Source organism: Sylvia atricapilla, chromosome 1 (genome assembly GCF_009819655.1).
Source record: "Sylvia atricapilla isolate bSylAtr1 chromosome 1, bSylAtr1.pri, whole genome shotgun sequence".
Taxonomy (NCBI): domain Eukaryota; kingdom Metazoa; phylum Chordata; class Aves; order Passeriformes; family Sylviidae; genus Sylvia; species Sylvia atricapilla.
In genome coordinates this window covers 16,592,501-16,617,749 of record NC_089140.1, presented here as the reverse complement: position 1 = coordinate 16,617,749, position 25,249 = coordinate 16,592,501, and the positions used below count along the sequence as shown (strand labels likewise).

Sequence of the window (25,249 nt, the reverse complement as noted above, 5' to 3'; positions counted from 1 at the left end):
CTTCTCATGGAAAACCTTAGAGAAATGGAAGAATGGAAATGTCACAAGGCTCTTCTCCTTTTGGTGCCTTTTCTTCTCATAACTGTTTTTTTGTGCAGTTCAGGGCTCTCTGTATTGTGACAAAGCAACCACTGCCATGCCAATACAACGTCCTATCTGTGGTGACTCCGGACTTCACTGTCCTTACAGATCTTCATCTGAAACCTACTGCTTAAAGCTGCACATAATCACTGCACTGAAAGAAAGCAAATTTGCTAGATGAAAATTAACAGTGGGCCTTGGAATTGTACCTGACACTTCAGTCAGTAGTATAACACTGAGATTTGTTAAAAAAATCATCATTTAATTTTTCTACTACTCGCAATGTTAATGAGCACTGTACTTTCGTGAAATATCTATAAATTCATATTAAAGCATTATTTGCTTTATTTGATTTTAATATATGAACTGCATACAAAATGAACAGATTAATAGAATTTGTCAATAGAATTTTTACAGATTCATCCTTTTGCTTCACTCTTACTGTTAAAACATTTTATGTTAGTGTCTTCTCCTTTTTCAGTGTTCCTTTCCCATACCATGTGTGCCATCCCTTAAGCATTTCTGGCAGTGATAAGAACATGTGATTATAAGAAAAAAGATGGTGATTTAGAGCTTTTGCCAAGGATAGGTCATAGGAATAAGTTATTTGTATGGAGAGACTGTTGTGTCGTGGACCCTTGTAGCATATCTTGTGCTTAACCAATGCTCACTGTGGGAGGAAGTGAGTGTTGGAAAAGAGCCATCGACTGTCCAACGTAGCAGTTTCTTCGCTCAAATTTGGTACTGTAACTTTTCTTCCCTTTTTTCCTCTTTCTTACATTCTTATTTTCACTATTCCACACTTTAAACATCTCTTGATTCTATAGAGAATTGAGGAGAGGAAGGATTTTCCCTCATTTTACACCTGTGTATGCCTTCCTCTCTCATCTGTGGGCTTCCTTGTCTGCTGTTTTCTGCTCTTAGACAATCTATTAATGTGGGATCAGCCTACTTCATGTACTGTGAAGCTAAACATCAACATTGCATTATTGTATTTTGCTGGCCATTGTTTAAAGTACAAGACAGTCTCTTGTTGTCATCTAAGTTCTGGACAGCAGTGTTGGGTAACAGGAAAAAAAAATCAGGAAGGAAAACATTGCACCAACATCAACAAGCTACAGATTATGGGAAGGAATGTGGAAACTATAAATTTCTGCTACTCAGAGTTACATTACTCTTTTGCCATTCTGAGCTGCCATCCTGGCAGGGAATGGGGAGGACCTAAAACTGAGGTTCTGATACTGAGTTCTAATAACTTGGATGTCTGCAGTTGTTTATACCTGAGCAGAGCTAAAGTAGAAACGTTATCAACTCAAAGTAGATGAGCCTGGGTTAGCTGGTGGTTCATGAACTCAGGGGACACATTTGCACCCAGCTTTCTGCCTTTTGCAGGAGAAGATCTGTTGGCAGAATGGAAATATTGTTCCTGTGTGCCATTAATCTGGCGCAGAATAAGGAATTGTTTCTTTTACTAGTGAAGACATAGGGCTGGAAATATGTCTTCTCCTGCCATTTAATCTGCACAGTTTGTGCTGCCTCTATGGCTCGTGAGGAGAGAGTTGCCAGACTGGACCATTCTGCAGTAAAAAATCCTGTGATAAAGGAAAAAGCAGATGAATGAGACTGTAGCTGTATTTCTGTAATGTTCTTAGACCCACAAGCCAGACTGGAGCACATTGGCTGATGTGAGGATACTATATAAAAATGAACAGAAGTGACACTGTTTTGATTTCCATAGAAACAATCCCCTTTGGGAGCTGACAGGAAGGTACAAAGTGCAGTTCTGGTACACAGAAATTGCTCCCTTTTATAACTTTCTCCTCCTTGCATATATGCTTTACACCAGGTAGGTGTTTTTCCCCCACCTTTAATAAGGTGCTTTTAACTCACAGTTCCACAGCTGGTTGAGTATATTTGGAATGCATTTTCTGGAGGCAAGGATACAGACTGTGTTTTTGCCTGAGAATTACTGTGCAGAGTATCTTAGTGAGGAGTCTCATACCCAGCCTGCATGCCATATTCCTCTACATGCCTTTAATGTAGTCACACGTTAAATGTTCTTGTCTTCTTCAGAGCAAGAGTCTTTTGCTAAACCCCTCCTCTGGCCTTGGGTAACTTCTTCCTGATGTACTGTGAGTAGGCTTTTAGGTAGTCCCTTGATGCGTTCCGCCTCACTTAAAAGAACCTCAGTGACCACTCAGTAATCTTGCCATCCTGCCTTACCCTAAGAGCAGAACCCACAGCTGGTTCTTCCAGACACCACTCTCGGCAAGGGCACTAAAGAAAAAAGTATGTGTTTGGGGAGAGGGGACGGCTGGGGGTGGTGGTGGAGCCATCACGGAGGTGATGGATGCTGAGGCAGCACCACCTGGAGGATGGTCTCACACTCAGCGAGGTGGGACTCTGTCGCTTTCCTCATGCTGCCTTCGGTGCTCTACAAGCACATTAAATGTTTGTCTGTCTCTCCCTGCCCTCCCCATGCTCTTCACCCTCCCTGTCACTCTCTCTGAAAGTGACGTACTCAAATATCAGTGAAAAAGATGGTGGTATACTTGTGCATGGGAGTTCCTGTAGTGTTTAAATTATTATTATCATCTTGGCGAAACAAGTGTAAAATGCAACTGGCTGTCATTGTTTAAGTGAAATAATGTAGTTTTCATGTCTATGAAATCTGGGACTTTTGGCCTAATAAAGACTTTTTCCAAAATCAGGCCTCACTACAGGTTTGTTCCAGGAAAACATAACATAACTGTGTATTTCCAAAATGGCAAAAAAGGGAACAAGTTTTTGAGAAGTTTAATTGTAAAAATGGCGTAGTTAAAATTTATGTGAAACATAAGTAGGATCTGTGAGTTTGGGGTGCTTTTATCTAACAATGTTTGTATTTACCTCTGGGTGGATGATTCTGGAATTAGTAGAATATGAGCCCTAGTACCCCATGTTAATATTAGAGTACAAATCTCTCTTGATTGTATTTATCTGCCACTTTAATTTTAATCCAAAGCCAGATGTCACTCATTTTTGGACTAATAAGGACACTTTGCAGTTTTACAATCTTCCTGGAGCTACTTGTGTTTTAGTGTGTCACTTTTATTTCCTCGTGAATGGAGTTAGAGCATGTCACACCATCCCTAAGATAAATATACAGTGTAACTTCAGCTGCAGATAAGCCTACAGTTACTGGCACACCAAATTTCCCAGAAGGATAGTGAATATTAGTAAAAAACTGCTTTCAGAATTATCAGTGTGTGCAAGCTTTTTATTGGAAAACACCATGCTTATCAGCGTTAGGTAAGTACAGTGCTAGAAGCAGTCTAATTTTTAAGCAGTCTAATTGCTTTTAATTTATTCTTTTCAAAATATGAGCTAGTGTTAAAGCAGAAGAGACTTACATGTCATGTAGGTAGAAAAGAGGAAAGTCAACGCGCTAGTTGCCAAATCTGATTGTGATTTTGAAACCTTGGGGTCAGCTACCATTTCTGCTCTATCACGCCAAAACTTCAATTTCCATTCTTTGTATCTACTACAATTAGTAATTGATTGGATTATGTTCTTCTAGACTGAAGTCTGCAGAGACAGATGTTCTCTTGTACCTTACTTCATAAAAGTGGGCCAAAATGTCTGTTAAGGATTTTTTACTAGATGTGAAGAAATAGCTGGTTAAGGAACTTCCCGTCCTGCCTCACTTTGGTATATGAGAGAACTGTGTAGTATGAGTTTTTTCTTGACATCTAACTGTAAAATCACTGTAAGAAACCTAGTTAGATCTATTTCAGACCTGCAGTCAATCTGGCCAAAGAGTTCTTCCCAGCAGTGGCTAGCATCATGTACTTCAGGCAAGAAATCTTGTGCTGGAAGGTATGGTGTAACTAACCTGTCTATCATGAAAGGCTCCAAACTGGTGGAGCCTTTATTTTAGTCTTAAAACATGAGGTTCATCGTCCTTGCCTGAAGCTCTATGCACTTCTGCTTCATACTAGCATTTCTAGCTACAACTACATGTAGAGCAAACCAACTCCTCAGCTTGCTTACTCACCAGTTTTCATGATGCAGGTTTCCCTGGAACAGTTTGTTATTTAGACTTTCATTTACTATCCTGTTGGTTTTGTGTCGTAAGTCAGGATGAAATGGTGCCTCAGTATACTTTCCCCTAGGTTTTGGTGAATTTTTTTAATCACACTAGTTTCACATCTGTTTTCTGTGACAGTCACCCTCTTTCAAGCTTTTCACTTTATGGTGGGACTCTGTCACTTTCCTCATGCTTCGTTAGTTTTCTTCCTTTTTCTGTCTTTGCTGTGGGATGATCTACTTTGTGTAGTCTGTAGTACACATGGGTGAATCTCTGATTTGAGCAGTTCGCTCCTCAGGCTACTGCTGTGTCTCTATAAAACGTTAAAGGTTTCTTCATTACACTCCACATTAGGAGTGTAGGCATGTAGGTATTGAGCAATAGCAGGAAGTTGCAGTGCTCGCTCTTAGTGGTTAGTGGATTGGGGAGTCAGTGTTAACTTTGGTGGTCTGGTACTACATGCTGTAGTGCACTACACTAAGGCCTGAAGGTGTGCTTTTGGTGTTTCTGTGTGACTTGTCGAAATATACTTCATGTATTTTTATCTCTGCTATTTACGTGTATAGCAGGTTAAGAATAGCAACAATACTTTGAATGTAATGACTGTGACTGTAACTGTTCCCCAGATCACTGAGTGGGCTGATTCCCAGTGCTGTTCATAGCATGAATCCACTGTAAGTCGTTATCTTCTGACATCGTGATGTTCCTTATTCTTTTTTTTTGTTGTAGCCCTTTGGTTGGTTAAACTGCATCAGCTCCACTGAGACAGAGTTGCCCAAGTGGTAACTTTACTGTTTCCTGTTTGATGTTTCTCAAGGCTTTTTTTGAGCTTGTTTTTTAACTTCTCTGGTGCAAAAGCCTTTTAACTATGTGTCCTAGACTATTCTTCCTGTGAACAGGGGCGTAGCTTTGAGTATTTCTCAGGCTGATTTTTTTTTAAGCAGTGTGAATTTTGTACCATTATTTTACTCTCCATTTGCTAGCTTCCTTCTGAGTGTTAAAGATTCTGTCAAACAATTCAATTTCCTATCTAAACTGGGAAGGTAAAAAAATTAAGAGATCCAGTGATTTTGGAGGACTTCTGGAATTAATGAGTCAATATTTATGTATTACATAAACCTCTGAGAATTTAATATACATACACCAAGAGTGAGACTCATGGGTGATTAGAATAGGAAGTTGAAGAGACTATGTCCCAATCTCTTAGATACACAGTACGAGAAATGTAGGACTCTTAAATAAAATGTTTTTATGAGAGCTTAGGGAAGATCTGAGAATGTGAAGTAAAAAACAAGGAATGCTTTTAACTGTGCTACTTCAAAAGGTGGTCCAGAAGGCATCAGTTTGAAAATCAATTGCTTTAAAAATACATTACATTTTGCATATATTGCTTCCCAGAAGGCCCTTCTTAGCTTGTTTATTTGTGACAACTGCAATTTCCTCATTTTATTTCAATTCTGGGGTGGTGTTTTTTGTTTGGTTTTTTTGGTTTTTTTCTCTGCTTAAAATCTTATGCATAGTCTGGGAAACTTATTGTTAAAGTACTGTTCTGTTTGGTTTAGGTTTTTTCCTGCTCCGTTTATTGTAGTCAGTAGTGATTTTAAGAGTTTCTAGTATTAGTACAAAATACAGAAAAACCTGACAGAAAAGTTACAGTAAAGTAGGACTGGGTATGAAACTGAGTATTCTTCTGGGCACTTTGGTAAATATTTTCTCTTTTTTTCATTAATAATAGCTCATACACCTACAGATTTCATCTTGAATTTCTGGTTTAAATAAGTTCAAGGCTATTTATAAAATTCAGAAAAAAATTGTGATCCAAAATGCATCAACATCCAAAGGATAATTTCCCAATATGAGTTTTTAAATCTGTTTATTTCTGCTGTGGCAATCAAATAAAAGAAATGGATATAAGTGGAGAGAAGTCAAAGAGGAGACGGGTGAATGGACAGTCTTTTGCAATTCCACATTATGGGGACGCATATTACTATCTTTTTGCTAGCTCTTGGCAAGATCTTTGGTGAATATGTAGAGTTCTTATACCAATTTAAGGGATTATTCAGTGTGTTTTAACATAAAAAAAAATCCAGCATATTTGTTGATTATGATAATAATTTTTTCTTCCTAAACCAAATCAATAAAAATTCAAGAGAAAATAAAATACCAGTAGAAGCAGTGGCTTGGTGACAGCATGATTTTATTTTTTTTTTGTCATTAGTAATTACTGAGCAGGGTCTTTAGGTTTGATTTTTCCTTTTTAGACACTTCTTATTACTCCTTATGATAAGAAGTTGCAACTGGTTGCAACTTGAGTAATTTTTTAGCCATTTTTATATTTCTGTTCTGTAAAAATATAGTAAAGGAGGATTTCAGTTTGTCAAAAGAACTAGTATGAAGATCTTTCCCTGAAAGTTGACATAGCTAGTGCTTAAAAAATCTACCAAAAACATACAAATAACTGGAACTGATAAGATTCCCTTAGAAGTTATTTTTATCTCCTAAGTCAGAAAACAGGAAAACATAAAATTATTCAGTACTATTTAAACACTGATGAGATACTTGTCAGTATGGACTGCTGCTCCATTTTTTTGTCATGTAACAAATGTATCTTCACTCTTCCTGATCAAGTAAGTGCCATTTTATCTAGCCTTTCTATGAAAATTGATTCTCCAAGTGCCAGATGTGTAGGAAGCTAAACAGCTGCTGATCCAAATAAGTGAATTAAGAGTCAGTAATCATATGCCACCCAGCATACAGCTGAGTCTACAGAAACAGAATGTTATGTGCAAGGCTCTGTATGAGAAGTGTGATACAGACAGAGGGTGTGAGCCACGCGGTATGCATTTGTCAGCTGAAAGGAAGCAGATAAGATGACTTGTAACTCACCACTGACTCAGTCCTGTGAGATATCTGTTCCCTCCTTGGGCAGAGCTGTGCAATCTCCACTGCTGGGCTACAGTTGCCCTCAGCTCTGTCAACCACATCCTATTAAAATGTCTTTAAGAGTATCCAATTCCCAAATCTTTAATTCTTTGATTTCTGGGATTTCAGAGAAATGTGAACATTGAAAATTCAGTTCTTTGTTGCCTGTGCCTTGTTTTGTTATATCACAATTCTCAAACAGCAGATTCTGACTTCAGGGTTCTACTTACATATGTAAGGTTTGGCCCTAGTTTGAGCCACAGTTCTCAATCCTTTGCAGGCTTGAGCCTCTTAATAAAATGTTGTTTCTAGTTCTTGTCTCTGGTACCGTTCCATGGCAGACACCATTTCATACTGGACTCTCCCTGCAAAGGAACAGATTGATGAGAAAGAGGATTATTATAGAAGCTGTCTCTTCCCCATAGCCCAGCTCCATTGATGTGTGATCCTATCCTTGCACTTCCCTCTTGCAACAAGCACTGCCATCAACTGTCATGCAGCATGTACACATTTTCCTTCTCTCAGTGCACTTCCTCAGATCCCTTCAGGTTAGGTAAGGCCTGGAGTTCTCTCAGTGCAGTAATAATTGAAAAAAAAAAAAAAAAAAGGAGAAATACTGAGCCAAAAAGTTGGCCATGTGCCTAACCATAACCTGGTTTTGCACTAGATAACACCCAATAAACTTCTATAGTATTAGTTATGTAAGTCAAAGAAAGAAGGCTTTCAAGATGAAACATTCAGAAATTTCTCAACATCAAACTTTGCTTTCCCCTCCACCTCTCACAGGCTATATTTTTTTAATGTTTAGGATACAACCATGGTTTAGTAGATGGTGACTTTGTATGGAATGTAAATGATAAAAGGAGGCAATTGGAACTTCTGAATAGCGTAGATCAGAAGTGTGTGTTTTAGCACATACAGGATAAGGATATTGAACTCTTAATAGTTACTTCTAAGGTATAGATTTAGGTTTTTGTCATGACCAATGACTCACAAAGTTATTAAAGTGATTTAAAGTTATTTGTGAACACAATATAAAAGAGCATTGTGCACCTTCTGGTTTCAACTGTTCCTGGCTTTGAAATGAACTTCTGAAATGAACTTCTTGTCTTTGTTTTTTTTTTTCTTTCAGATGGAGCAAACCTGTGATGATATAGATGAAATGTTCAGCAATTTACTTGGGGAGATGGACATGCTGACTCAGGTAAATTTTTTTCCCTCATCAAGATTAGAAAAATTAGAAAAAAGCTATTATGTGTTAGAGAAAAGAGGGAATTTTTCTACATTTTTCATGCACTTCCACTCTGAATAAATACAGTTACATTACTGTGGTAAACCTTCAGCTAAATTTCTCTGCTTGACTGTTAAAACAAGTGGCCCAAAGAATAATATCAGTACAGGGTAGGTTACTAGAGAGACCTAACTGCTTGTGAAAGACATTTTCTGAAAAAAACCCAGCCCAGCAATTAAATTCCTCTGGACCTGGTCCAAAGAAATTAAAGGATTCTGTGAAAACAGGAAGACTTTGAGTCTGAATGTTCAGGTATGAATGCTTAGCACACATGGGTAAATGGGAGGTAGCCTGAGGGTCAAATGTGAACTTTGAAAATGAAAGCAACATTTTAAATATATGTTTAAAGGATTCTTTAGATATGGCAAGATATTAAACTGCAGTGAGGGTGGCATTCAAGAATTCATGGAGATTCTAATCCCAATGCATAATACATTCTTGAGAGTATAAAACAGCATGAGCCTTTTTCTAAAGCTCTAATCATTAAGTACTTCCTGCAAAATCTGATGAAAGGAGAATTTTTATTTCTAGGAAAAAAATCTACAAAGGGAATAAACTTGTTGTATTTTAATAAATGCATGATTGAAAACACTTAAGTTGTCCTCTTGGATGTCTGAGTTTGGTTACAGCCTTGTTTTGAGGGGGTCTTCCTTCTTGGTGAATCCCACTGCTTGAGAAATTAAATGCAAATAATTCCGAGGCACAGAATAAAAATTGTGTTTAAACTGGGTGAAAGCCAAGATTTCACATGGTATTGTAGCTGTCAAATCACAATACCTTGTCCCTTGGTGGTCTTTCTAATATTTAGGACTTTTTGTGAATGTGCATATTTATTTTTATGTATTTACATACATATATATATATGGAGGGATTTATGGTAATCTCATTTCAGTATTATGCCTTCAAAAGAACAAAAGACTGCTTGTGATAAATTTTACCTCCTCAGACTGGACCCAGCAGTGTTACAAGTGCAGGTGGTGCAAAGAGTGTGAGAGAGTGAGTCTCCTGTCTCTGTGCTCCTCAGTGCAGTACTGGGTGGGAAGCAGTGTAGAGATTGAGACAGGCTTCTCCTCCTCCCTAAAGTTCTGGCATCACCTCTCACATCAGCACTGTATGGGAGAAAGAGGCAGGGGTGTCTGAAAGCCTGAAGACTTTCAGTTAACTGAACTGGATCTGTTAATACCCTCAGACTCTTAACTTTCAGAACAAAATTGTAGATAGTTTTTCACACTTTTTCACCAGTCTGTCTGTTCCTAAGGTAAGTGTAAATGATAGAAGTGCACAGAGATACCTCTACATGGCATAACAGGGCTGAAAAGGAAATGCAAATTCAGAATTGGCCTTTTCTGCGCCAACTAGGAATTCTCTATTTACACAGATTTGCAGCTTACATTGCAACAGCATGAGGTTTTGTTTGTTGTATTCGGGTTTGGGCTTGTTTGGTGTTTTTTCCAAACAACAGGAGAAAGCAACAGGTAGGTTTCTTTTATATTGGTAAATAAAGCACTGTGGAAAGAAAATGGCACTGTGGCTCAAATGTGTACACAGCTAAATGCTTCGCCCACCCCCCTTCAAAGAACCCAAGGAAGCTAAAAATCAGCCTGTCTTTGCCCACTGTCTCAATTAGAAACAGCCCAGTTCTCTGCTGTTCCCCACACCAGGCCCAGGTGTTGCCTGACAGGAGCTGCTGCCATCAGCATTGAATTGGGGAGCATGTAAAACCCTTGCCATGACTGTGAGACAGTGCTTGAACCCTTGTCCTGGCCCTTGTGAGTTTACCAGTCCAGCATAATCTCAGAAACCAGTGTGTGTCATTCTGTTCTTGAAGAATATATTTCATAGATAATTCAGATAATTGATTTTGAAATGTTAATGTATGTAATAGTAGTTATATCATCAGACACTCGTATTTTCTTCTGTCTTAACAGAGTTTAGGAGTGGAGACTCTACCACCTCCATGCCCCAAAGTGTCCAACAATGAATTTAGCTTTACAGTTGGTTTTAAAGATTTAAATGGTAAGTAGCTGAATGGACTCTTTCATGTCTTTTATGCTTGCTTAAAATGCCTGACAGCAACAAATGAGAATAAAATCTTTACGTACCTGATCAAAAACCCCAAACCAAACAAACGAACCCTCTTTTGCTGGAGGGAGAGGTATATTTTTGTGTCTCAGTTTAGGAAACTTCAAAGGGAACAGTTTTTTGGGGCATTACTCAGTTTAAATAGAAGTCAGACTTAAAAATGTCTGAGTGTAGAGGAAAACAAAAATGAGAAGTCTCCCAAATAACTTTCTAAAATTCAACCTTTTTAATGTAAAGATTTAACTTGGTGGAAGACAAAGTTCCTCAGTGTCATGTCAGAGCTGTGTAAGCATTTCTGTCCAGTGGAAGTATCAGCTTCATTTGCTTCCACTTTTCTTCAGTGCTTACTCTCATTTTGGTTTGCACTGTTGCTTCTGCATGTATAGCTGCTTGCTGAGGCTGTAAGGCAAACCAAATGAAGGGATTTATGAGTTTGAAGTAAGAACCCTTCCTTCAATTTTGTTTGTGGTTTGGTTTTTTTGTTTTGCTTTGCTTTGTTTAGTTTTTGGTGATTTTGGTTTTTGGTGGGTTTTGTTTTCGGTTTTTTTTTTTTGTTTTTTTTTTTTTTGACTGAGGGCTGGTTGTTCATGTTAACCTGAGTTGGTGCTAACTTCTGGTTTTGTCCCAGGATCAGTTCCCTGTTGGGCTTCCTAAAGGCTCTATCAGTAAAGTGGATAGAGCTATCCTAACAGAGAGGATCATAAGCCAACCTTCCCACTGTGAAGAAAAACTTATAAAGTACTATATTGACAGGGAGAGCAGAGTAAACTGAGATGGCCTATCCTGACATGTTCACTTAATAATTCATAATCTTACTAATGACTATATTATTTATTGGACGGTATTAGCATCTTTGAGTACCTAATTCTGTGTTCTCTGTCCCTCTCAAAATCTCGCTTAAAAGTTTTCCCAGTTTGTGATTTATTTATTTCTTAACTGGACTCTTTAAAAAGACTTAAACCACTGAATCTGTTCAATCCTAAAGAGCCCTTCTCTTCTAGAAAGCTAGATCATCTTACAGGGTTTTGCTCCACAGTATCTCTCTACACCACAGCTAGTTCAAACAACCACAAATTACAAATGAAGTTCTGGTATAAGATTCTGTTTTATACTCTGTCTGAGGAGAAAAAAATAGAAAGAAAAAGTTACAATATTTCTACCTGGTTCATAAAACCCTTTAAAAAGAGATTTTCTTGTTTGTTCCTTGCTTAAAGGATCCTCAAAAGCATGTGTGATGTACCACCCATGTGGTATGTCACAGATCACACAATTAATGATGTGCTACAGATGATACCATGCAGTTTCTTGTGTCTTAATATTCCTTGATTCTGCTTCATTTTAATTTTAGAGTTTTAGAATAGTAATAATATATGAAGATATTCTTGATCTAGGCCTCAGTTACATGGTTTCTTGTGTGCTGTTCCAGAACTTCCTAAGCATTTGTGTATGTGCTTACATAGCCTAATGGGAGCACATAGAGGTAACCTTGCTGGATCAGGGCCATGTTTTGTAACATCATAAGGGTCTGAGACTATATCACTGGAACTGAAGTTTGTATTTGTAGAGTTCCTTGTAACAAACTGTTTAGTTTGTATTTGTAGAGTTCCTTGTAACCAGATTAATGGATGTTCAGAAAGCACATTTGTTTCTTGAACCCATGTAAAATGTTGTTTCCTTTCCCATAACCCTGTAACCATGCCTTCTGCAATTTAATCTCTGCTGAACTGGAAACAATGCTTTGCATTGCACTCCCTCTGACACATTTTGTGGTTTTCTTTATAGAATCGCTAAATGCCCTAGAGGACCAAGACCTAGATGCTTTAATGGCTGATCTTGTAGCAGACCTTAATGATGTTGAACAGAAAACTTTACAAGCCCAGAAAACTTCTTGCAATCAGGAAAGTACAGTCACTCAGCCTTCAACAGGCTTGAATAGTGACATTTATTCTAAAGTAAGTCCCTATGTTGCCATTACTGGACAGTTTGGGGATGATTTGCCCCCTCCACCTCCAGACCCTGAACCAGAACTTCCACCACCACCACCACCACCTCCTCCTGAGCCACTTACTCAGGTAAGTCTGGGTGGAACCTTATTCTAAGCACTCACTAGTTCTTGTCATTTTGTAAGTGGTATTTGGCACTGGAATCTCCCAGGTAGGTATATCTTGGGAAGGTTCTGCAATGATGAAACATGCATGAACTCTGGAGTGAAATTTCTAGTGCTGTGGCCTCAGCAGTTTCTGCCTGTTCCTTGACCTATTGCCCATTCCTTCATCCTCCTAATCCTCATTTTTATAGCCCAATACATGCATAATCTTGGCAAATGGTTTATTGTAACAGAAAATTTATCACTGAATTTTTTTAGGAAGCACTGATCAGTTAATATCGTCCTACAGAGAACTTGGTTTTGGCATCAGTGCATAGCATGGCCAGTGATCTCCACTTTGTGAAGAGGTTATTATGTGTGTTCATTGCAGTCTGTGCTATTTGTACTGATGACAAAATTCTGGCTGAAGTGATTTCTTGCGATAGGAAAAGCTGTTCATTTGTGTAAAACTCAACATTTGCTAGGTGACCAGGTCCAGGGACAAGCACAAGAAGTACCTCTCCTTGAAATAACATGGAATTACTGCTCTTCTTGGTCTTGCCCTTGAAGTAATGAAGACTACCTGGATAGGGGACAAATGCTCTTAGGAGGTGCCAAAGTTATCAGTAGGTACCTATTTATGGCTATTTAGAAACGACTGGCTTACCTGTATCTAAAATTTCAGACTCATCACAACCTCCTCCCTGTTTGTGTTTCTTGCAGAGCTGTTTTAACAACTGAAATAAAATGTGATAATTGTAGTATTTTTTTGATGTGAGGTTGTGGAGAGGTAGATAGTGTGAGAATTCTGCCCTGTCACAGCCCTATAAGGAGAACAGAAGGCATTAAAAGAGTGATGCAGCCCCCCCCCAAATGAATCTGAAATAATGAAATACACAAATATACCTCTTTCAGTATTCATGTTTACAGTAACTATGATTAAGAGAAGATATTTACATTTAGGAAATGGAAATATTTTAGGGAACATGAAAAGTATCAGTCAGTTTTGCTTAAAACCATGGTCAGTTCATTGCTGTTTAAAAGCTCACATGAACTGAATATGAGTCACCTCAGCATCACTGCTGCCCCTGTGTTTGGAGTCATACAGCAGATATATTCAGCAAAAGGAACAGAAAATTTAGTAGGAAAATTGGATATGTTTGATGACATTAAAAGCAATTCACTGGATAAACTGGGGTTTATATTGTTTAACATTTTCATTTGTGACCTGGGAGATGACATAAAATCCCACCTGCAGATGTGCTGAAGATGCTTTTAATTAAGGGCACTGACTCTCAGGATCACTGGCAGACCTTCAATGCAAGGGGACTTAAAACATGAGAACTAGGCCAGAAAAACTCTCAAAAACCCAGCCAGGTACAAGGTCCTGCACCTGGGGTATAATAACCAATCGTACAGTTTGGGAGACAACAGGCTGAGCAGCAGCCCTGGGGAAAAGGAGATCCTGCTGGATACCAGAGTGAATAAGAACCATGAGTGAAAGATCATCTCAGTAGAGGAAACTGGCCTCTATTGGGAGGAGTATGGCCAACAAACTAAGGGAGTTATTGTTCCTTTCTCTTGGCACTGATGGTCCCACTCCTAGAATACTGCACTCTATTCTAGATGTGGAGATACTGGAGACTGTCCGGCAGAGAGCTGATGGAATGGCCAGGGGCATGCAGTGATCAGGAGCCAGCAAGGACAGGCTGAGGGAGCTGTGCATGTTTAGCCTGACAGAGGAGGTTGGGGAGTGATCTAATGACTAACGTAGAAGTGGCAACAGCTACGTGTTGTAGCTTTGTTGTTTCAGACATGACATTAGGAAAGTTTTTTCCACTTCAGATGATGATGTAGCACTGGAACAGGTGACCAAGAAAGATTCCAAATTCCCTTTCTTTGAAGGTTTTCCAAACTTTGCCAGGCAAAATCATGACCAACCTGATCTAATGTTGGGCAGGAGCCTGACTATGGACCCTCAGGCCTCTCTTCCGGGCAGCATTTTTATGATGCTGGGATCTAAAGCTCACTGAAATCAACCGTATTGGAGTTCTTTCCATTTGAGTGTTGTATGGAGCTAATTCTTTATTAGCTGACATCATGCATTACCTGAGGGTCAAACAAGATTTTAGAGTGGGAAGAATATGTACTTGCTAAACATTACTGAAATTCTATATGAAGAAAAGGGTAGCCAAAAGTCACTTCTCCCTCAGTTAACTGGTCCTCTGAAACTGATCTCTAATGATATTCCCTGGTCTCTTTCCAGATTCAGGAGTGTCAGAGAAGGACAGGAACAGGTTGTAGAAGCATTTCTAAGGAATATAGTAACAATACTTTATTTCCTCACTAAGGCATGGTTTGGCTTTTTCCTGCAGCCGTTGCCTCATTTTGTGATACAGGCTGTATTCCAATACTAATGGCATTCCCACTGTGGCTTACTGTCCACAAAATTGCCACAGGGTTATTACACAGGTTGCAGTGTGAGTGATGGAGGTAATAACCATTTAAAATTAATGTGGAAAGAATTGATTTCAAATTAATATTCATTGTCCTGATTAGTTTTTTTTCTTGATTAGATTTGTTTTGACATGACATTTCTGCTCAGTAGAATAAAATTCAGTTGTAAGTGGAATGTATTTTGTCTTACCAAAGTCCAAGTTCCTGTTAACCATGATTCTTGATAAGTGGATCATGAGCCAATCAAGGCTGAAGTTGTGTTCAACACTTCTGGTTATCCACAGTCAAATAAGAACAGTGTTAATAATTCCCAATACAACCGTGATATTAAGACCCTATTTTCCTACCTTTAGGTGTGCCAAAATAAAGAAGTATGGCCTTCCTTTCAGGGAAGCATAGAGATGTCTCATAAATTTCCATCAACTCTGACATTTCTTCTTAAAACTGCCCTTCAGCTAAATAAGGCTTCTTCATTTGCTGTTAACATGATGACTTCATGTGCTTCTGTTTAAAGAAAATGCCATGATGACATAATACTGTAGCAGGTGAAAAAATCCTGTAGCTTGTGTAAGCATTTCTCTAATACTGCTAAAATTTTGCATCTGATAGTTTATTTCCTTTTTCTGCATTAAATCAAATCTTACGAAGCCATAAGGCTGTCAGGTGAGAGCTCTGTTGCACAGATTTATACAGTGTGTGAACTCTGTTCAACACAGGTCACATGCAGGTGAAGCCTGAATTATACCTGCCTAAAACTTTCATCAGGTATGTGCCCATACCACAGTCAGCCACTTGAGTTGGGGTGCTTCTCCTGTTTGCTGCATAGAGGTGACAAGGGGAGGGCCATGGTGTGAAAGGCTCTGTGCTTTTTTCTCTGTACAATAGTCAACCTCACTGCGGTGGGCACCTTTGTGCAACTGCTTGTGTTCAACTACAGAGGTTTTTTTTTGGATTCTCTAAGTTAAGCACTGCTGAGCTATAGGAATGCAAATTTCCACACCTGCAGAGAAAAAAAGGAGATATTTTTAACTGATTGCATGGTATTTATAGTGGAGAATTTGATAACAGGAAACATGCTTGAAGCAGTGATGAAACAAAAGATGTTTAGTTCAGCAGGAGGGATGTCAGTCAGGAGTACTTCAGCTACTGTTGAACGTGCCTCAAAACTTGAGATGAATAAGATGACCTTCTTTGCTCTTTCTTTGTTATGGTTGTATGATATCTCAGTAACAGGAAGTGATGGTAATGCTTAGTTGGGCTTAGTTTCTTGCAAGTGCAACTTCCATGAGTTGCAGCCAGCAACTCTTGGTTGCAGGAGCAACTTCAGCTCTTGGTACAAAGGCCACTAAAAATTACGACTTTATGGTAGCAAATGGAGGCTGAAGGTAACAGAAATCTTGTGTGGAAGCAGAACAGGAGCTTTCTTCCACAGTCCTTGACAGGAAGTTGGTAGCCAGTGAGTAGCGTAGCACAAAATCCAACCCCTTTTAAACAAAGGAAACTGAAAGTAAGAGAGCAACAGGGAGATGAAAAATCAGCAGAGAGGCAAAAAAAAGCTTTGAGAAGATAGACTTTAGTAGAGGCAACAGGGATGTTAAGTTGGAAAGAAACTGAACCCTCTAGTAGTACTGGAGGGAGTCCAAGGCAGCCCCAGGAACCACTGTCACTCTTGCTGTCCAAAATGTGCTTTTCCAAATCTGAATGTGACTAGAGGAGACTTCTAGAAGAGATGTGGCATAAAGGAACAGTCTCAATCTACACAGTAGTCACAGAGGCGGCACTGTCTTGGTACATGTAGGAAAAATTATCAGCACTGGGGATCCAGAGTCGTCTTGGATCACAAGTGTTGATATTGAAAGGCATGATATTGATAAAGCTGCTTTGTAAAAGGAGAGCTGGGTGATACTGAGATTTTTGATATTCTTACTGTGGCGTTCAGGAAAAGCTGGAATGAACTTGTGTGCTCTATCTAACTCTGTGTGTGTGTTAACATGAATAGGTTCATTAGTAGAATAAAAAGCCATGCCATCATCCAATTAATGGAGGTGTTCTTCTCAGTGTCTGTGCATTAAGAGATCATATGTGACAAGTCAAAGAATTCAAGTAAATGAATGTAATGAGCACAAAGTATGAAATTATAAGTGGTGTAATTGCAGGCCAAAATTTCAGTAAAATCATACAAATTCTAGTTGTCTTACCCTAATGAGAAGCAAGTTTTCTTCCAAGCAGCTGCATCCACAGTGCTGTTTCACTCAGGCTAGATCTTCCTTCACCTTCTCTTTTGTATCAGCTGTATGTACAGAAACACAGAAGAGTCCAGTTTTCAGGCGTTAGTGTAGCATTTGAGGAACAGATCATGTAAGAACTATATCACTGAGCAACAGCAGGGAGCATTGGACTTGTAAATCAAAGCTTTCATTTAAGGATATTAGGTCAAGGAAAGCTGGAGATTATCTGTATGTATGAAGTTTGCTGTGACAAGCCTTATCTTCAGGATATAAATATCAAGAAAAAAACTTTTTTTTCAAGTAAATGTAAATTGCTGCGATTACTTAACAAGAAATATACCAAATGTCTTGTGTCTTTTCAGGAAGAACTAGAGGCAAAGGCTAAAGCTGACAAGATTAAACTTGCATTGGAGAAACTGAAGGAAGCCAAAGTTAAAAAGGTGAGCCATAAAATAATAAATGCTACCATAAGAGCTACCTAAATAATCTGTTAACATTATTCTTAATAATACATTTCTTACTAAAGTGACTAGGCTTTTCCATATTTTATCCGTAAAGATACTCTGTGGAGCTCTCATCATCTGCCTCAAGAGAAGTCTCTGGGAAAATGCTACCTCCAAGGGACCTATTTTTTAGAGAACTTGGAAAGTGCTGCCTCTTTTTGGTTTTTTCAGCATTGAGGCAAAATCCACTGTTCTGATAAGTTGCTGTAGAGAAAGCTGAGTGTATGTGAAAATGTTTCTTACTTATGCTGTGTTGATTCCAGGAGTATTAAACTTTTGTTTACTGTGGATGTGGATTTAGCTAATCCATATTAAATTAATGAGGGTCTTCTTGCTAAATCTTTTCACAGCAGTGTAGTAATGTACAAGGATAATAGAAATTATTTTAGACCAACAAGTTAGAAAGGTTCCAGCCAGTGTCTGCACCATGCTGCAGTGTGACAGTACTTATGCCCACTCATCCTAAACTGGTGTTCTATCTGAACTCAATAGAAGCTGCAGGTGTTCAGTAACTCCAGATAATGGATGTGAACTAAAAACTGTCATAACCTTTCAGTCTTGCTCAAGGGAGATAGGAAGTGCTGGAGCCTGCAGAGCTTCTAGGAAGAATGGAAGCTTTTGATAATTTTGGTGATGTCCAGACTTGAGATGGTTCCCACAGAATACTTCATCTTCATATACAAATGCCACCTCTGAGAGAATATGTTGGGAGGAATTCACCAATGTTGACTTTGTAAAGCTCTGTAACTAAAGTTAGGACTGCTCATTGGTTGCCCTCTTTTCCTTCTAATGTTAGCAGTTCTCCTTTGGGAGACTTTTTTTTTTCCCAACTTTTTTTTCCACTCTGAATATTTGGAACCATATGGTAGAAGTAAGGTTTAATCTTGTGCCCATGTCACTATAATGAGATTACTGTCATTCTTGAATTCTAAATTGGCTAAATATTGTCAAGAAAACTGTTTTGTCTCTTTTACCAAAAGTGAAGTGCAAAGGGCAAGGATGATGGTGAAAAGCAAGTTGACAGCCCTGGACTTCAGGAGTGCAGACTTTGGCTTCTTCAAAGATCTGCTTGGAAGAGTCCCATGTGGAACTTCCTCGTGGGTAGAAGGGATCAAGAAAGCTGGTTAATATTTGAAGATCACCTCCTTCAAACTCAAGAGAGTTCCATTCCAATGGAAGATGATCAGAAATTATCATGAGAATGATCAGGAGTATCTCCTGTGAGGAAAGATTGAGAGTGCCTAAGGAGGAGAGAGGTCTATGTGGTGCTTGTCTATCTCTAGAAAAACCTCAAGAGAAGGTACAAAGAGAATGGAACCAGGCTGTCTTAGTGCTGCCCAGTAATGGGACCAGAGGCAATGGGCACAAACTGAAACACGGGAGACTCTGAACACTGGGAAACAGGCTCTGAACACATTTCTTCACTGTGAGGGTGGGTGAGCCTAGCACAGGTTTCTCAGGCAGGTGTTGGAGTCTCCCTCCTTGGAGATGATAAACCATCTGGACAGGGCCCTGGGCATTGGTCTCTAGTGGCCCTGCTTACACAGGAAACTGGACTGGATGACCACCAGGTGCCTTCCAGCCTCAGCTGTTTGGTGAGTCTGTGAAGATGGATGCTGCATGACCAGTCAGTTATAACCAGCTAAAAATCCCCTTTTGCCTTAAACATGTTAGAGTATGCACATACAACACTTCTTTTTCTCTATAATCTGCATTATGGCTCAGCTGCTTATTTCACAGGAGAGGCTGCTTACAAGGATTGGAATCAAAACAAGTGCATGGCTTTTGTTACATTTGGTTTTGCTTTTCAGAGATAGTGTAGATTTTCTCTCAGGGATCATAACTCTGCTCCTACCTGACCTTTTACACAGATTGTCTCCACAGAACCAAAGCTTCTTATGCACACATTTTAAAATAAAGAGCTATTTAAACAAGACTATATGGAAAAGCCTCCCAACTCACCAGCAATGTGCAGATCTTGTAGAGAATTATTCTATTGTTTTAAGTACTAATGGAGCATTTTAAGTACTTCCTTCTAATGTATTTCCAGTTCTTTATCACATTTTATGTACTTCAGCATTTTCTTGCATTGTTCCTCTCCAAGGAAAGTTCACTCTGTTTCTTGTTTAACAAATACTTCACCATATAAAGAAGTAATGACTGTCTTAGGTTAGTTAGTAACTCATGAGGGGAAGAGGAGGGGCACTCACTGATTTTTTTCTCTGTGGTGGCCGGTGACAGAACCTGAGGAAATGGCCTGGAACAGGCCCTCCAGGGAAGTGGTCCCAGCACCAAGCCTGACAGGGTTCAAAAAACATTTGGACTATGCTCTGAGGCACAGGGTGTGACTCTTGGGGTTGTCCTGGGCAGGACCAGGAGTTGAGCTCAGTGATCCTGGTGGGTCCCTTCCAACTCAGCATATTCTATGAACTCACCTGTTTTTGTATTGATGAATGTTGGACTATGGCCCATCTTAGTACAATCCAGTTTCAGGTTAACCTGTTGGCATGGCAAGATTCTTCCATTCTTTTTCTGTTTACAACTAAATTTTCCACATTTGTAGCTTGCATTAAGGATAATCTGTCTTTTTGTACTTGTATTCCCTATCAAGCATTTTCCTTTATTGCACATGTAGTAGATTTAGAGAAGACATTAACTTCTGCTTTTTCTTCATAGCACTTTTACCTGTTCTGAAGTCCTGCATAGGACAAGGCTCAATTTTATTTTTAGAGAAAATATCTTTATTTTGGTAGCATTATAATGTGAAAACTTCTGAACTGTTTTATTCTCTCAGCTTTGTGTAGGACAGGATGCCTTCGAATCAGTAATCACCTTCAGCCTTTACCTTTCTTATCTGTGTTAGCAGATTCAGACTAATCTTTTTCTTGCTTCTCAAATTAACTGACTCTTCTTGTTCTCAGCTTGTTATCAAGGTGCACATGAACGATAACAGCACAAAGTCTCTGATGGTGGATGAGCGTCAGGTGGCACGGGATGTTTTGGACAATCTCTTTGAGAAAACCCATTGTGACTGCAACGTTGACTGGTGTCTGTATGAGATGTACCCAGAGCTGCAGATTGGTAAGTGACATAGCACACAGCAAATAGATCAAGGGCTGGTAATCTTGAAAGATCAAGTGAGTGCTGGTGATCTTGAAAACATGACATTTCTCCTGCCCACGTGTCCCTTCGTGCTGGAACATCACAAAATCTAAGCTGAGGGATGCTGCAGGAATATGTTTCTGCAGTAGAAAGGAGTCCATTCAGCTGTGCTGTGACCTGCAGAAGGCTCTTTGCTTTTCTCCATTTCCATTATTTTATTTTACACAAAATGAAGGATCTATGTGAAATTTCAAGGTGATGACAAACCCAAACACACCAGTACTCAAATCCACTTTTTGAAGAGAGGGTGCAGTGCTGGAGTGTTGTCAGCAGGCATGCATTACATACTGACCAAACAAAAATGTCATTAAACAAGACTCTATGAGAAGTGTTTTAGTCATTTCTAATGCTTTTCATTTGTGGTAATCATTTTCTTAAGTGTAGCTGTGTACAGGATACTGCTCTGTGATGGGGCTGCAGCTCTGCTGATGTTAAATTATGACTTATGAAGTAATTAACCTGGCCTAGAAAACAGCTGTGCTAAACTTAGAAATTGTTCTGTGCAACATGAGTCTTGTTTGAAAAAGGCGTCAAGGTTTCTTTCATTAAGAACAGAGTATTCTTTAATTGAGAAATATTTCAGAATCTTTTTATTTTCCAGACTGAAAAGGTATTGACATCAAAAGGAGAAGGAAAATTGCCACAACTTTCTTTTGGAGCCACATTTGACTTAGAGAATCGGGAAATTGTCAAACAGCCTTTAACATTCTGAGTTTACAGTCTCCCAGTAGAGATGTGAAAATTCACAAATAAAGTCAAATATCAATATTGCACTTTAAAAGAACCCCAGGTGTTGTCATTCTGCTAAACTAAACGACAGAAATTTAAAAATAACTGGAAAAAAGCCTGACTGGTCATGAGCAAGGAGATGCTCATCTGCTTGTAAGAGTGATGCAGAAATGTGCTGCCAATCTGTTCTTGCTACTTGATTAAGATAATGGTGCTGCATTCTTTTGTACCTGCTTATCTTAACTTACCTTATCTTATCTTAAGGAAAGACCAGAAATGTCATCTGACTCTAGAAATCTGACAAAAGTCTTCTGAATAATTTTTGAGTGTTTTCCTGTCTTAGGAAGTTGCTCCCTTTTTGTCCAGCGTGACTTGGACAAACATGTCTGAGTATTAGGATGACAACATATAAACATACTGTTTTCTGAATTTCCATAATCATTAAGGAGAATGTACTTGTGTTTCTTCATAATCTAATATTCGACTAGTAGATATTCCAATTTCTCATCATGCAATTAAAATGGAAGATATCGGGGAGATTGTTTGCTACAAACATTGGGGTTAATGATTAGAAATTTTTTGTGAAAATTAATTTTGCTACTTTAGTCCCAGCTAATACTAGGTGATGTTAGTTAGAGTTAGAGTATTGATGTAGTAAGGATTTACTCTCATAATGAATAAGAATTATTTTAAAAGCCAGGACAGAAGAAAAGTACCAAAGGAAATAAACTTGTATCTGGTTCAAGAAAAAAGGAAGAATCTGTTAACTTTTGATGCAGTGATCTATTACCAGGTCCAAATCTGCTGAGGATGGATTCTTTTTGTTTGCAGAAGGCAGTTTCAACATGAGTGGAATGTTACATGTTCTTTCTTCTGCTTCTAATGTGCAGCAACATGCAGTTATTTTTATTCAAAATTAGAACAATGTGAGCCATTCTTTATTTTCGTCATAATACTTCTTGGCTTCTCTAGATAGCTTTATTACTATCAGCGCAAAGACAGAACTTTTCTGCACTTCATCTTTCTGCCTGCTTTCCACATTAGTATTAAAGAGAAAAAAATTATATTTACTTTAAGAAGCAAATCTGAGCGGCAGAAACTTTTTGCTGAACTGAAGGTCCAAACTACTTTTATATCATAAGATCCTTGACAGATTGTCTTACATATATGGTTGTTTTGAAAGACTACCATTGTAAATAAAATAAACTCCAGTTTAAAATTAAATACATGCTAAATATCACAAATAATCTCAATAGGAGATGGTGATGTCACACTGGGCTGTACATACCAGCATCTATTTTGCAATAAAGGCTATTATAGTCTTACAATAGGCATCTAGATTTTACTTCTTTTAGGTAAAAGTAATTATTAAAAATACCCGCCTAAGTATAATAAAATCACATTTTCCATACAAGAAAATCCTGGTGCAGCAAATGAACAAACAAAAATACGTGTGGCAAAAATTATTTCACCCTTCAAACCATTAACAGGGTTTTATGTAGTGCTTTCTATTTCCAGTGCATTGCAGAAGTGCCAGTTGCTAAATAAGGTGTTATGGTGTTGGGGTTAAAAGTTACCATATACATGCAAATGGGTCTTGTAGCTAATCTCATTCTGTGAATTTAATTAATTCACAAGATATAGGTTGTATGGGATGAACTAAACCCTTGTCAAAAGTAACAAGTGTTAGAGAAAGCCTACAAAATATATGCAGTGTTACCTCCTCTGATGCTGGGCCAGTCTGGGCCATTGGAAGATGTGATCATCACAGGCCACAGAAATGGGAGTACAGCTGTTCCCAGGAAACTGCCAAAATCCTACTGAATTCCCTATCCCAGTACTGAATCTGTAGAAAACTGCAGGTTGGGACCCTCCAAAATGACCCGTCAAGTTATGATGAATTAGTTTTCCTTTAAAAGTGGGGGGGGGGGAGGTGTGGGGTGGGGTGGTTTATTGTTTCTAAGATTGTTGAGCAATCTTATAGAAAGCAGAAGAGATCAGAGTTACCTATCCGCACACCCTGTGACTTTCCTGGGTGGAGGACTGCAGTTCAGAGCAGGTTAGGAGGGGACAGGGGTGACATAAGGTCTCTCACATCCCTGGTAAGGTGTTTTAAGTACCAGAAATGCTGGGTGAACCTCAGTTCAGACTGATAGCTCTCAGTCTATCTTTGTGTTTTCTGTGTTTGTAATTTGTGGTTTTAAATACAGTTGCTTGAAACCAAAAATTTTATTTTCAGTGCATAGAATTCTTCCTGCTGACAAAAAGCTGATCATCATTATAAAAGAAGTAAAGCAAAAGACAAATAGATAAATTTTTACTCTTTTTTTTTTAATTCATTAGCCAAAGTTTATATATACCCCTTCTGCTGCCCCCCAATCTGCAGTACAGCAAACCTTAAAAAAACCCAAATCAATCAAAAGCAGAAAGCCGTGAAAAACATGGGTGTAACCATCTGCTCCTGATGGGCCATTGTTTTCATCCCTTGCAGTCTTCAAGGAAGAGCACAGAGATGCAGTAGAAATCCAGGAGCATGGCACAGCTACATAAGGCATCTTCTGTAGCTGCTTTGCCCTTCCATGTGACACAATTTCATGTGGGTTTTGCACCCATCTGTGCAGTGGAAAAGAGTGCTGGACTGTCCAGCCCTGAGAGAGTGAACATCAGATAATGATTACATTCTTACACAGCAATTTCTGCAGCCTCAGGACAGGGCAGAAACAGTTTGAATGTCTTATATTGTCTTCTCTGTCTCTCCAGAAAGGTTTTTTGAAGACCATGAAAATGTCGTTGAAGTGTTATCAGACTGGACTCGAGACACTGAGAATAAGATTCTGTTTTTGGAAAAAAGTCAAAAATATGCTTTGTTTAAAAACCCCCAGGTAAGCTAACATGGTATTTGGATAACAATCTAAACTAGGGTCATTGGTCTGCATGCTGCCTATTGCATTAGTAGTTTGCTTTCAGCTCTGTCCGTTCAGAGAAAGCAAAACTTGTATTTTCAACTAAATAATTCAACATCCCACCAGGATGTTGAATGCAAAGATTTGAAAATTAGTGCTTTCTACTTTTTTTCTGATACTATTTTAGAATTCTGTCTGTAGATGTAAAAGCTGAAGCATGTACTTCAGTACAAGCTACTGCCTGGGTACAGCTCTGAGAACTGGGTGAGATGGCTCAGCTCTGAAAACCTGGCCTTTGTTATTGCTACAGCTTCTCCACTATTTCTGCTGATGAATATCAACATTTCCTTAAAGGCCCAGTTTTTGCCAGTTGTACATGAAACTTTGTAAAGGATATACTGAATGCTACAGAGGATTTACTGGATTTTGTTTATACCGAGGAGAAGAATTTATCAGTAACTTGTGCACATTAACTTTGTAAAGGAGGGTCTGCACACTGAATTGCATCAAATTATTCAGATAGGTATATACATAGATTGTTTTATTTCTTGTGTTATGTGGTCAAACCTGTATGTACAAACATCCTGGAACATACAGTTGCTGGATTCTGGGGCACAAGATCTTTTCCTCATGTCAGCTGACTGTTAGCTCACTGAGCATCTGGTTTGTTCCTGAGGGCTGCAGGAGAAAAATGAGCAATTCAGCATTGCAAAAAAAAATGAGTCAAATATGTAAT

The 25,249-nt window shown here is 38.7% G+C and overlaps 1 protein-coding gene across 2 annotated transcripts in view; it reads left to right on the top strand.

Annotated features, from left to right (window-relative positions):
• Positions 1–25,249, top strand: part of APBB1IP (amyloid beta precursor protein binding family B member 1 interacting protein) — a 62,605-nt gene that overhangs the window by 5,118 nt on the left and 32,238 nt on the right. Inside the window, exons 1-7 of one of the 2 annotated variants that reach the window (XM_066315961.1) lie at positions 3,344–3,372; positions 8,205–8,276; positions 10,292–10,379; positions 12,228–12,517; positions 17,579–17,656; positions 20,641–20,800; positions 24,371–24,492. In XM_066315961.1, the coding sequence (XP_066172058.1) occupies positions 8,205–8,276; positions 10,292–10,379; positions 12,228–12,517; positions 17,579–17,656; positions 20,641–20,800; positions 24,371–24,492 (810 nt within the window). In that variant the 5' untranslated portion in view covers positions 3,344–3,372. Of the gene's footprint in view, positions 1–3,343; positions 3,373–8,204; positions 8,277–10,291; positions 10,380–12,227; positions 12,518–17,578; positions 17,657–20,640; positions 20,801–24,370; positions 24,493–25,249 lie in introns of those variants that run through there. The other variant, XM_066315969.1, reaches the window with a different exon arrangement.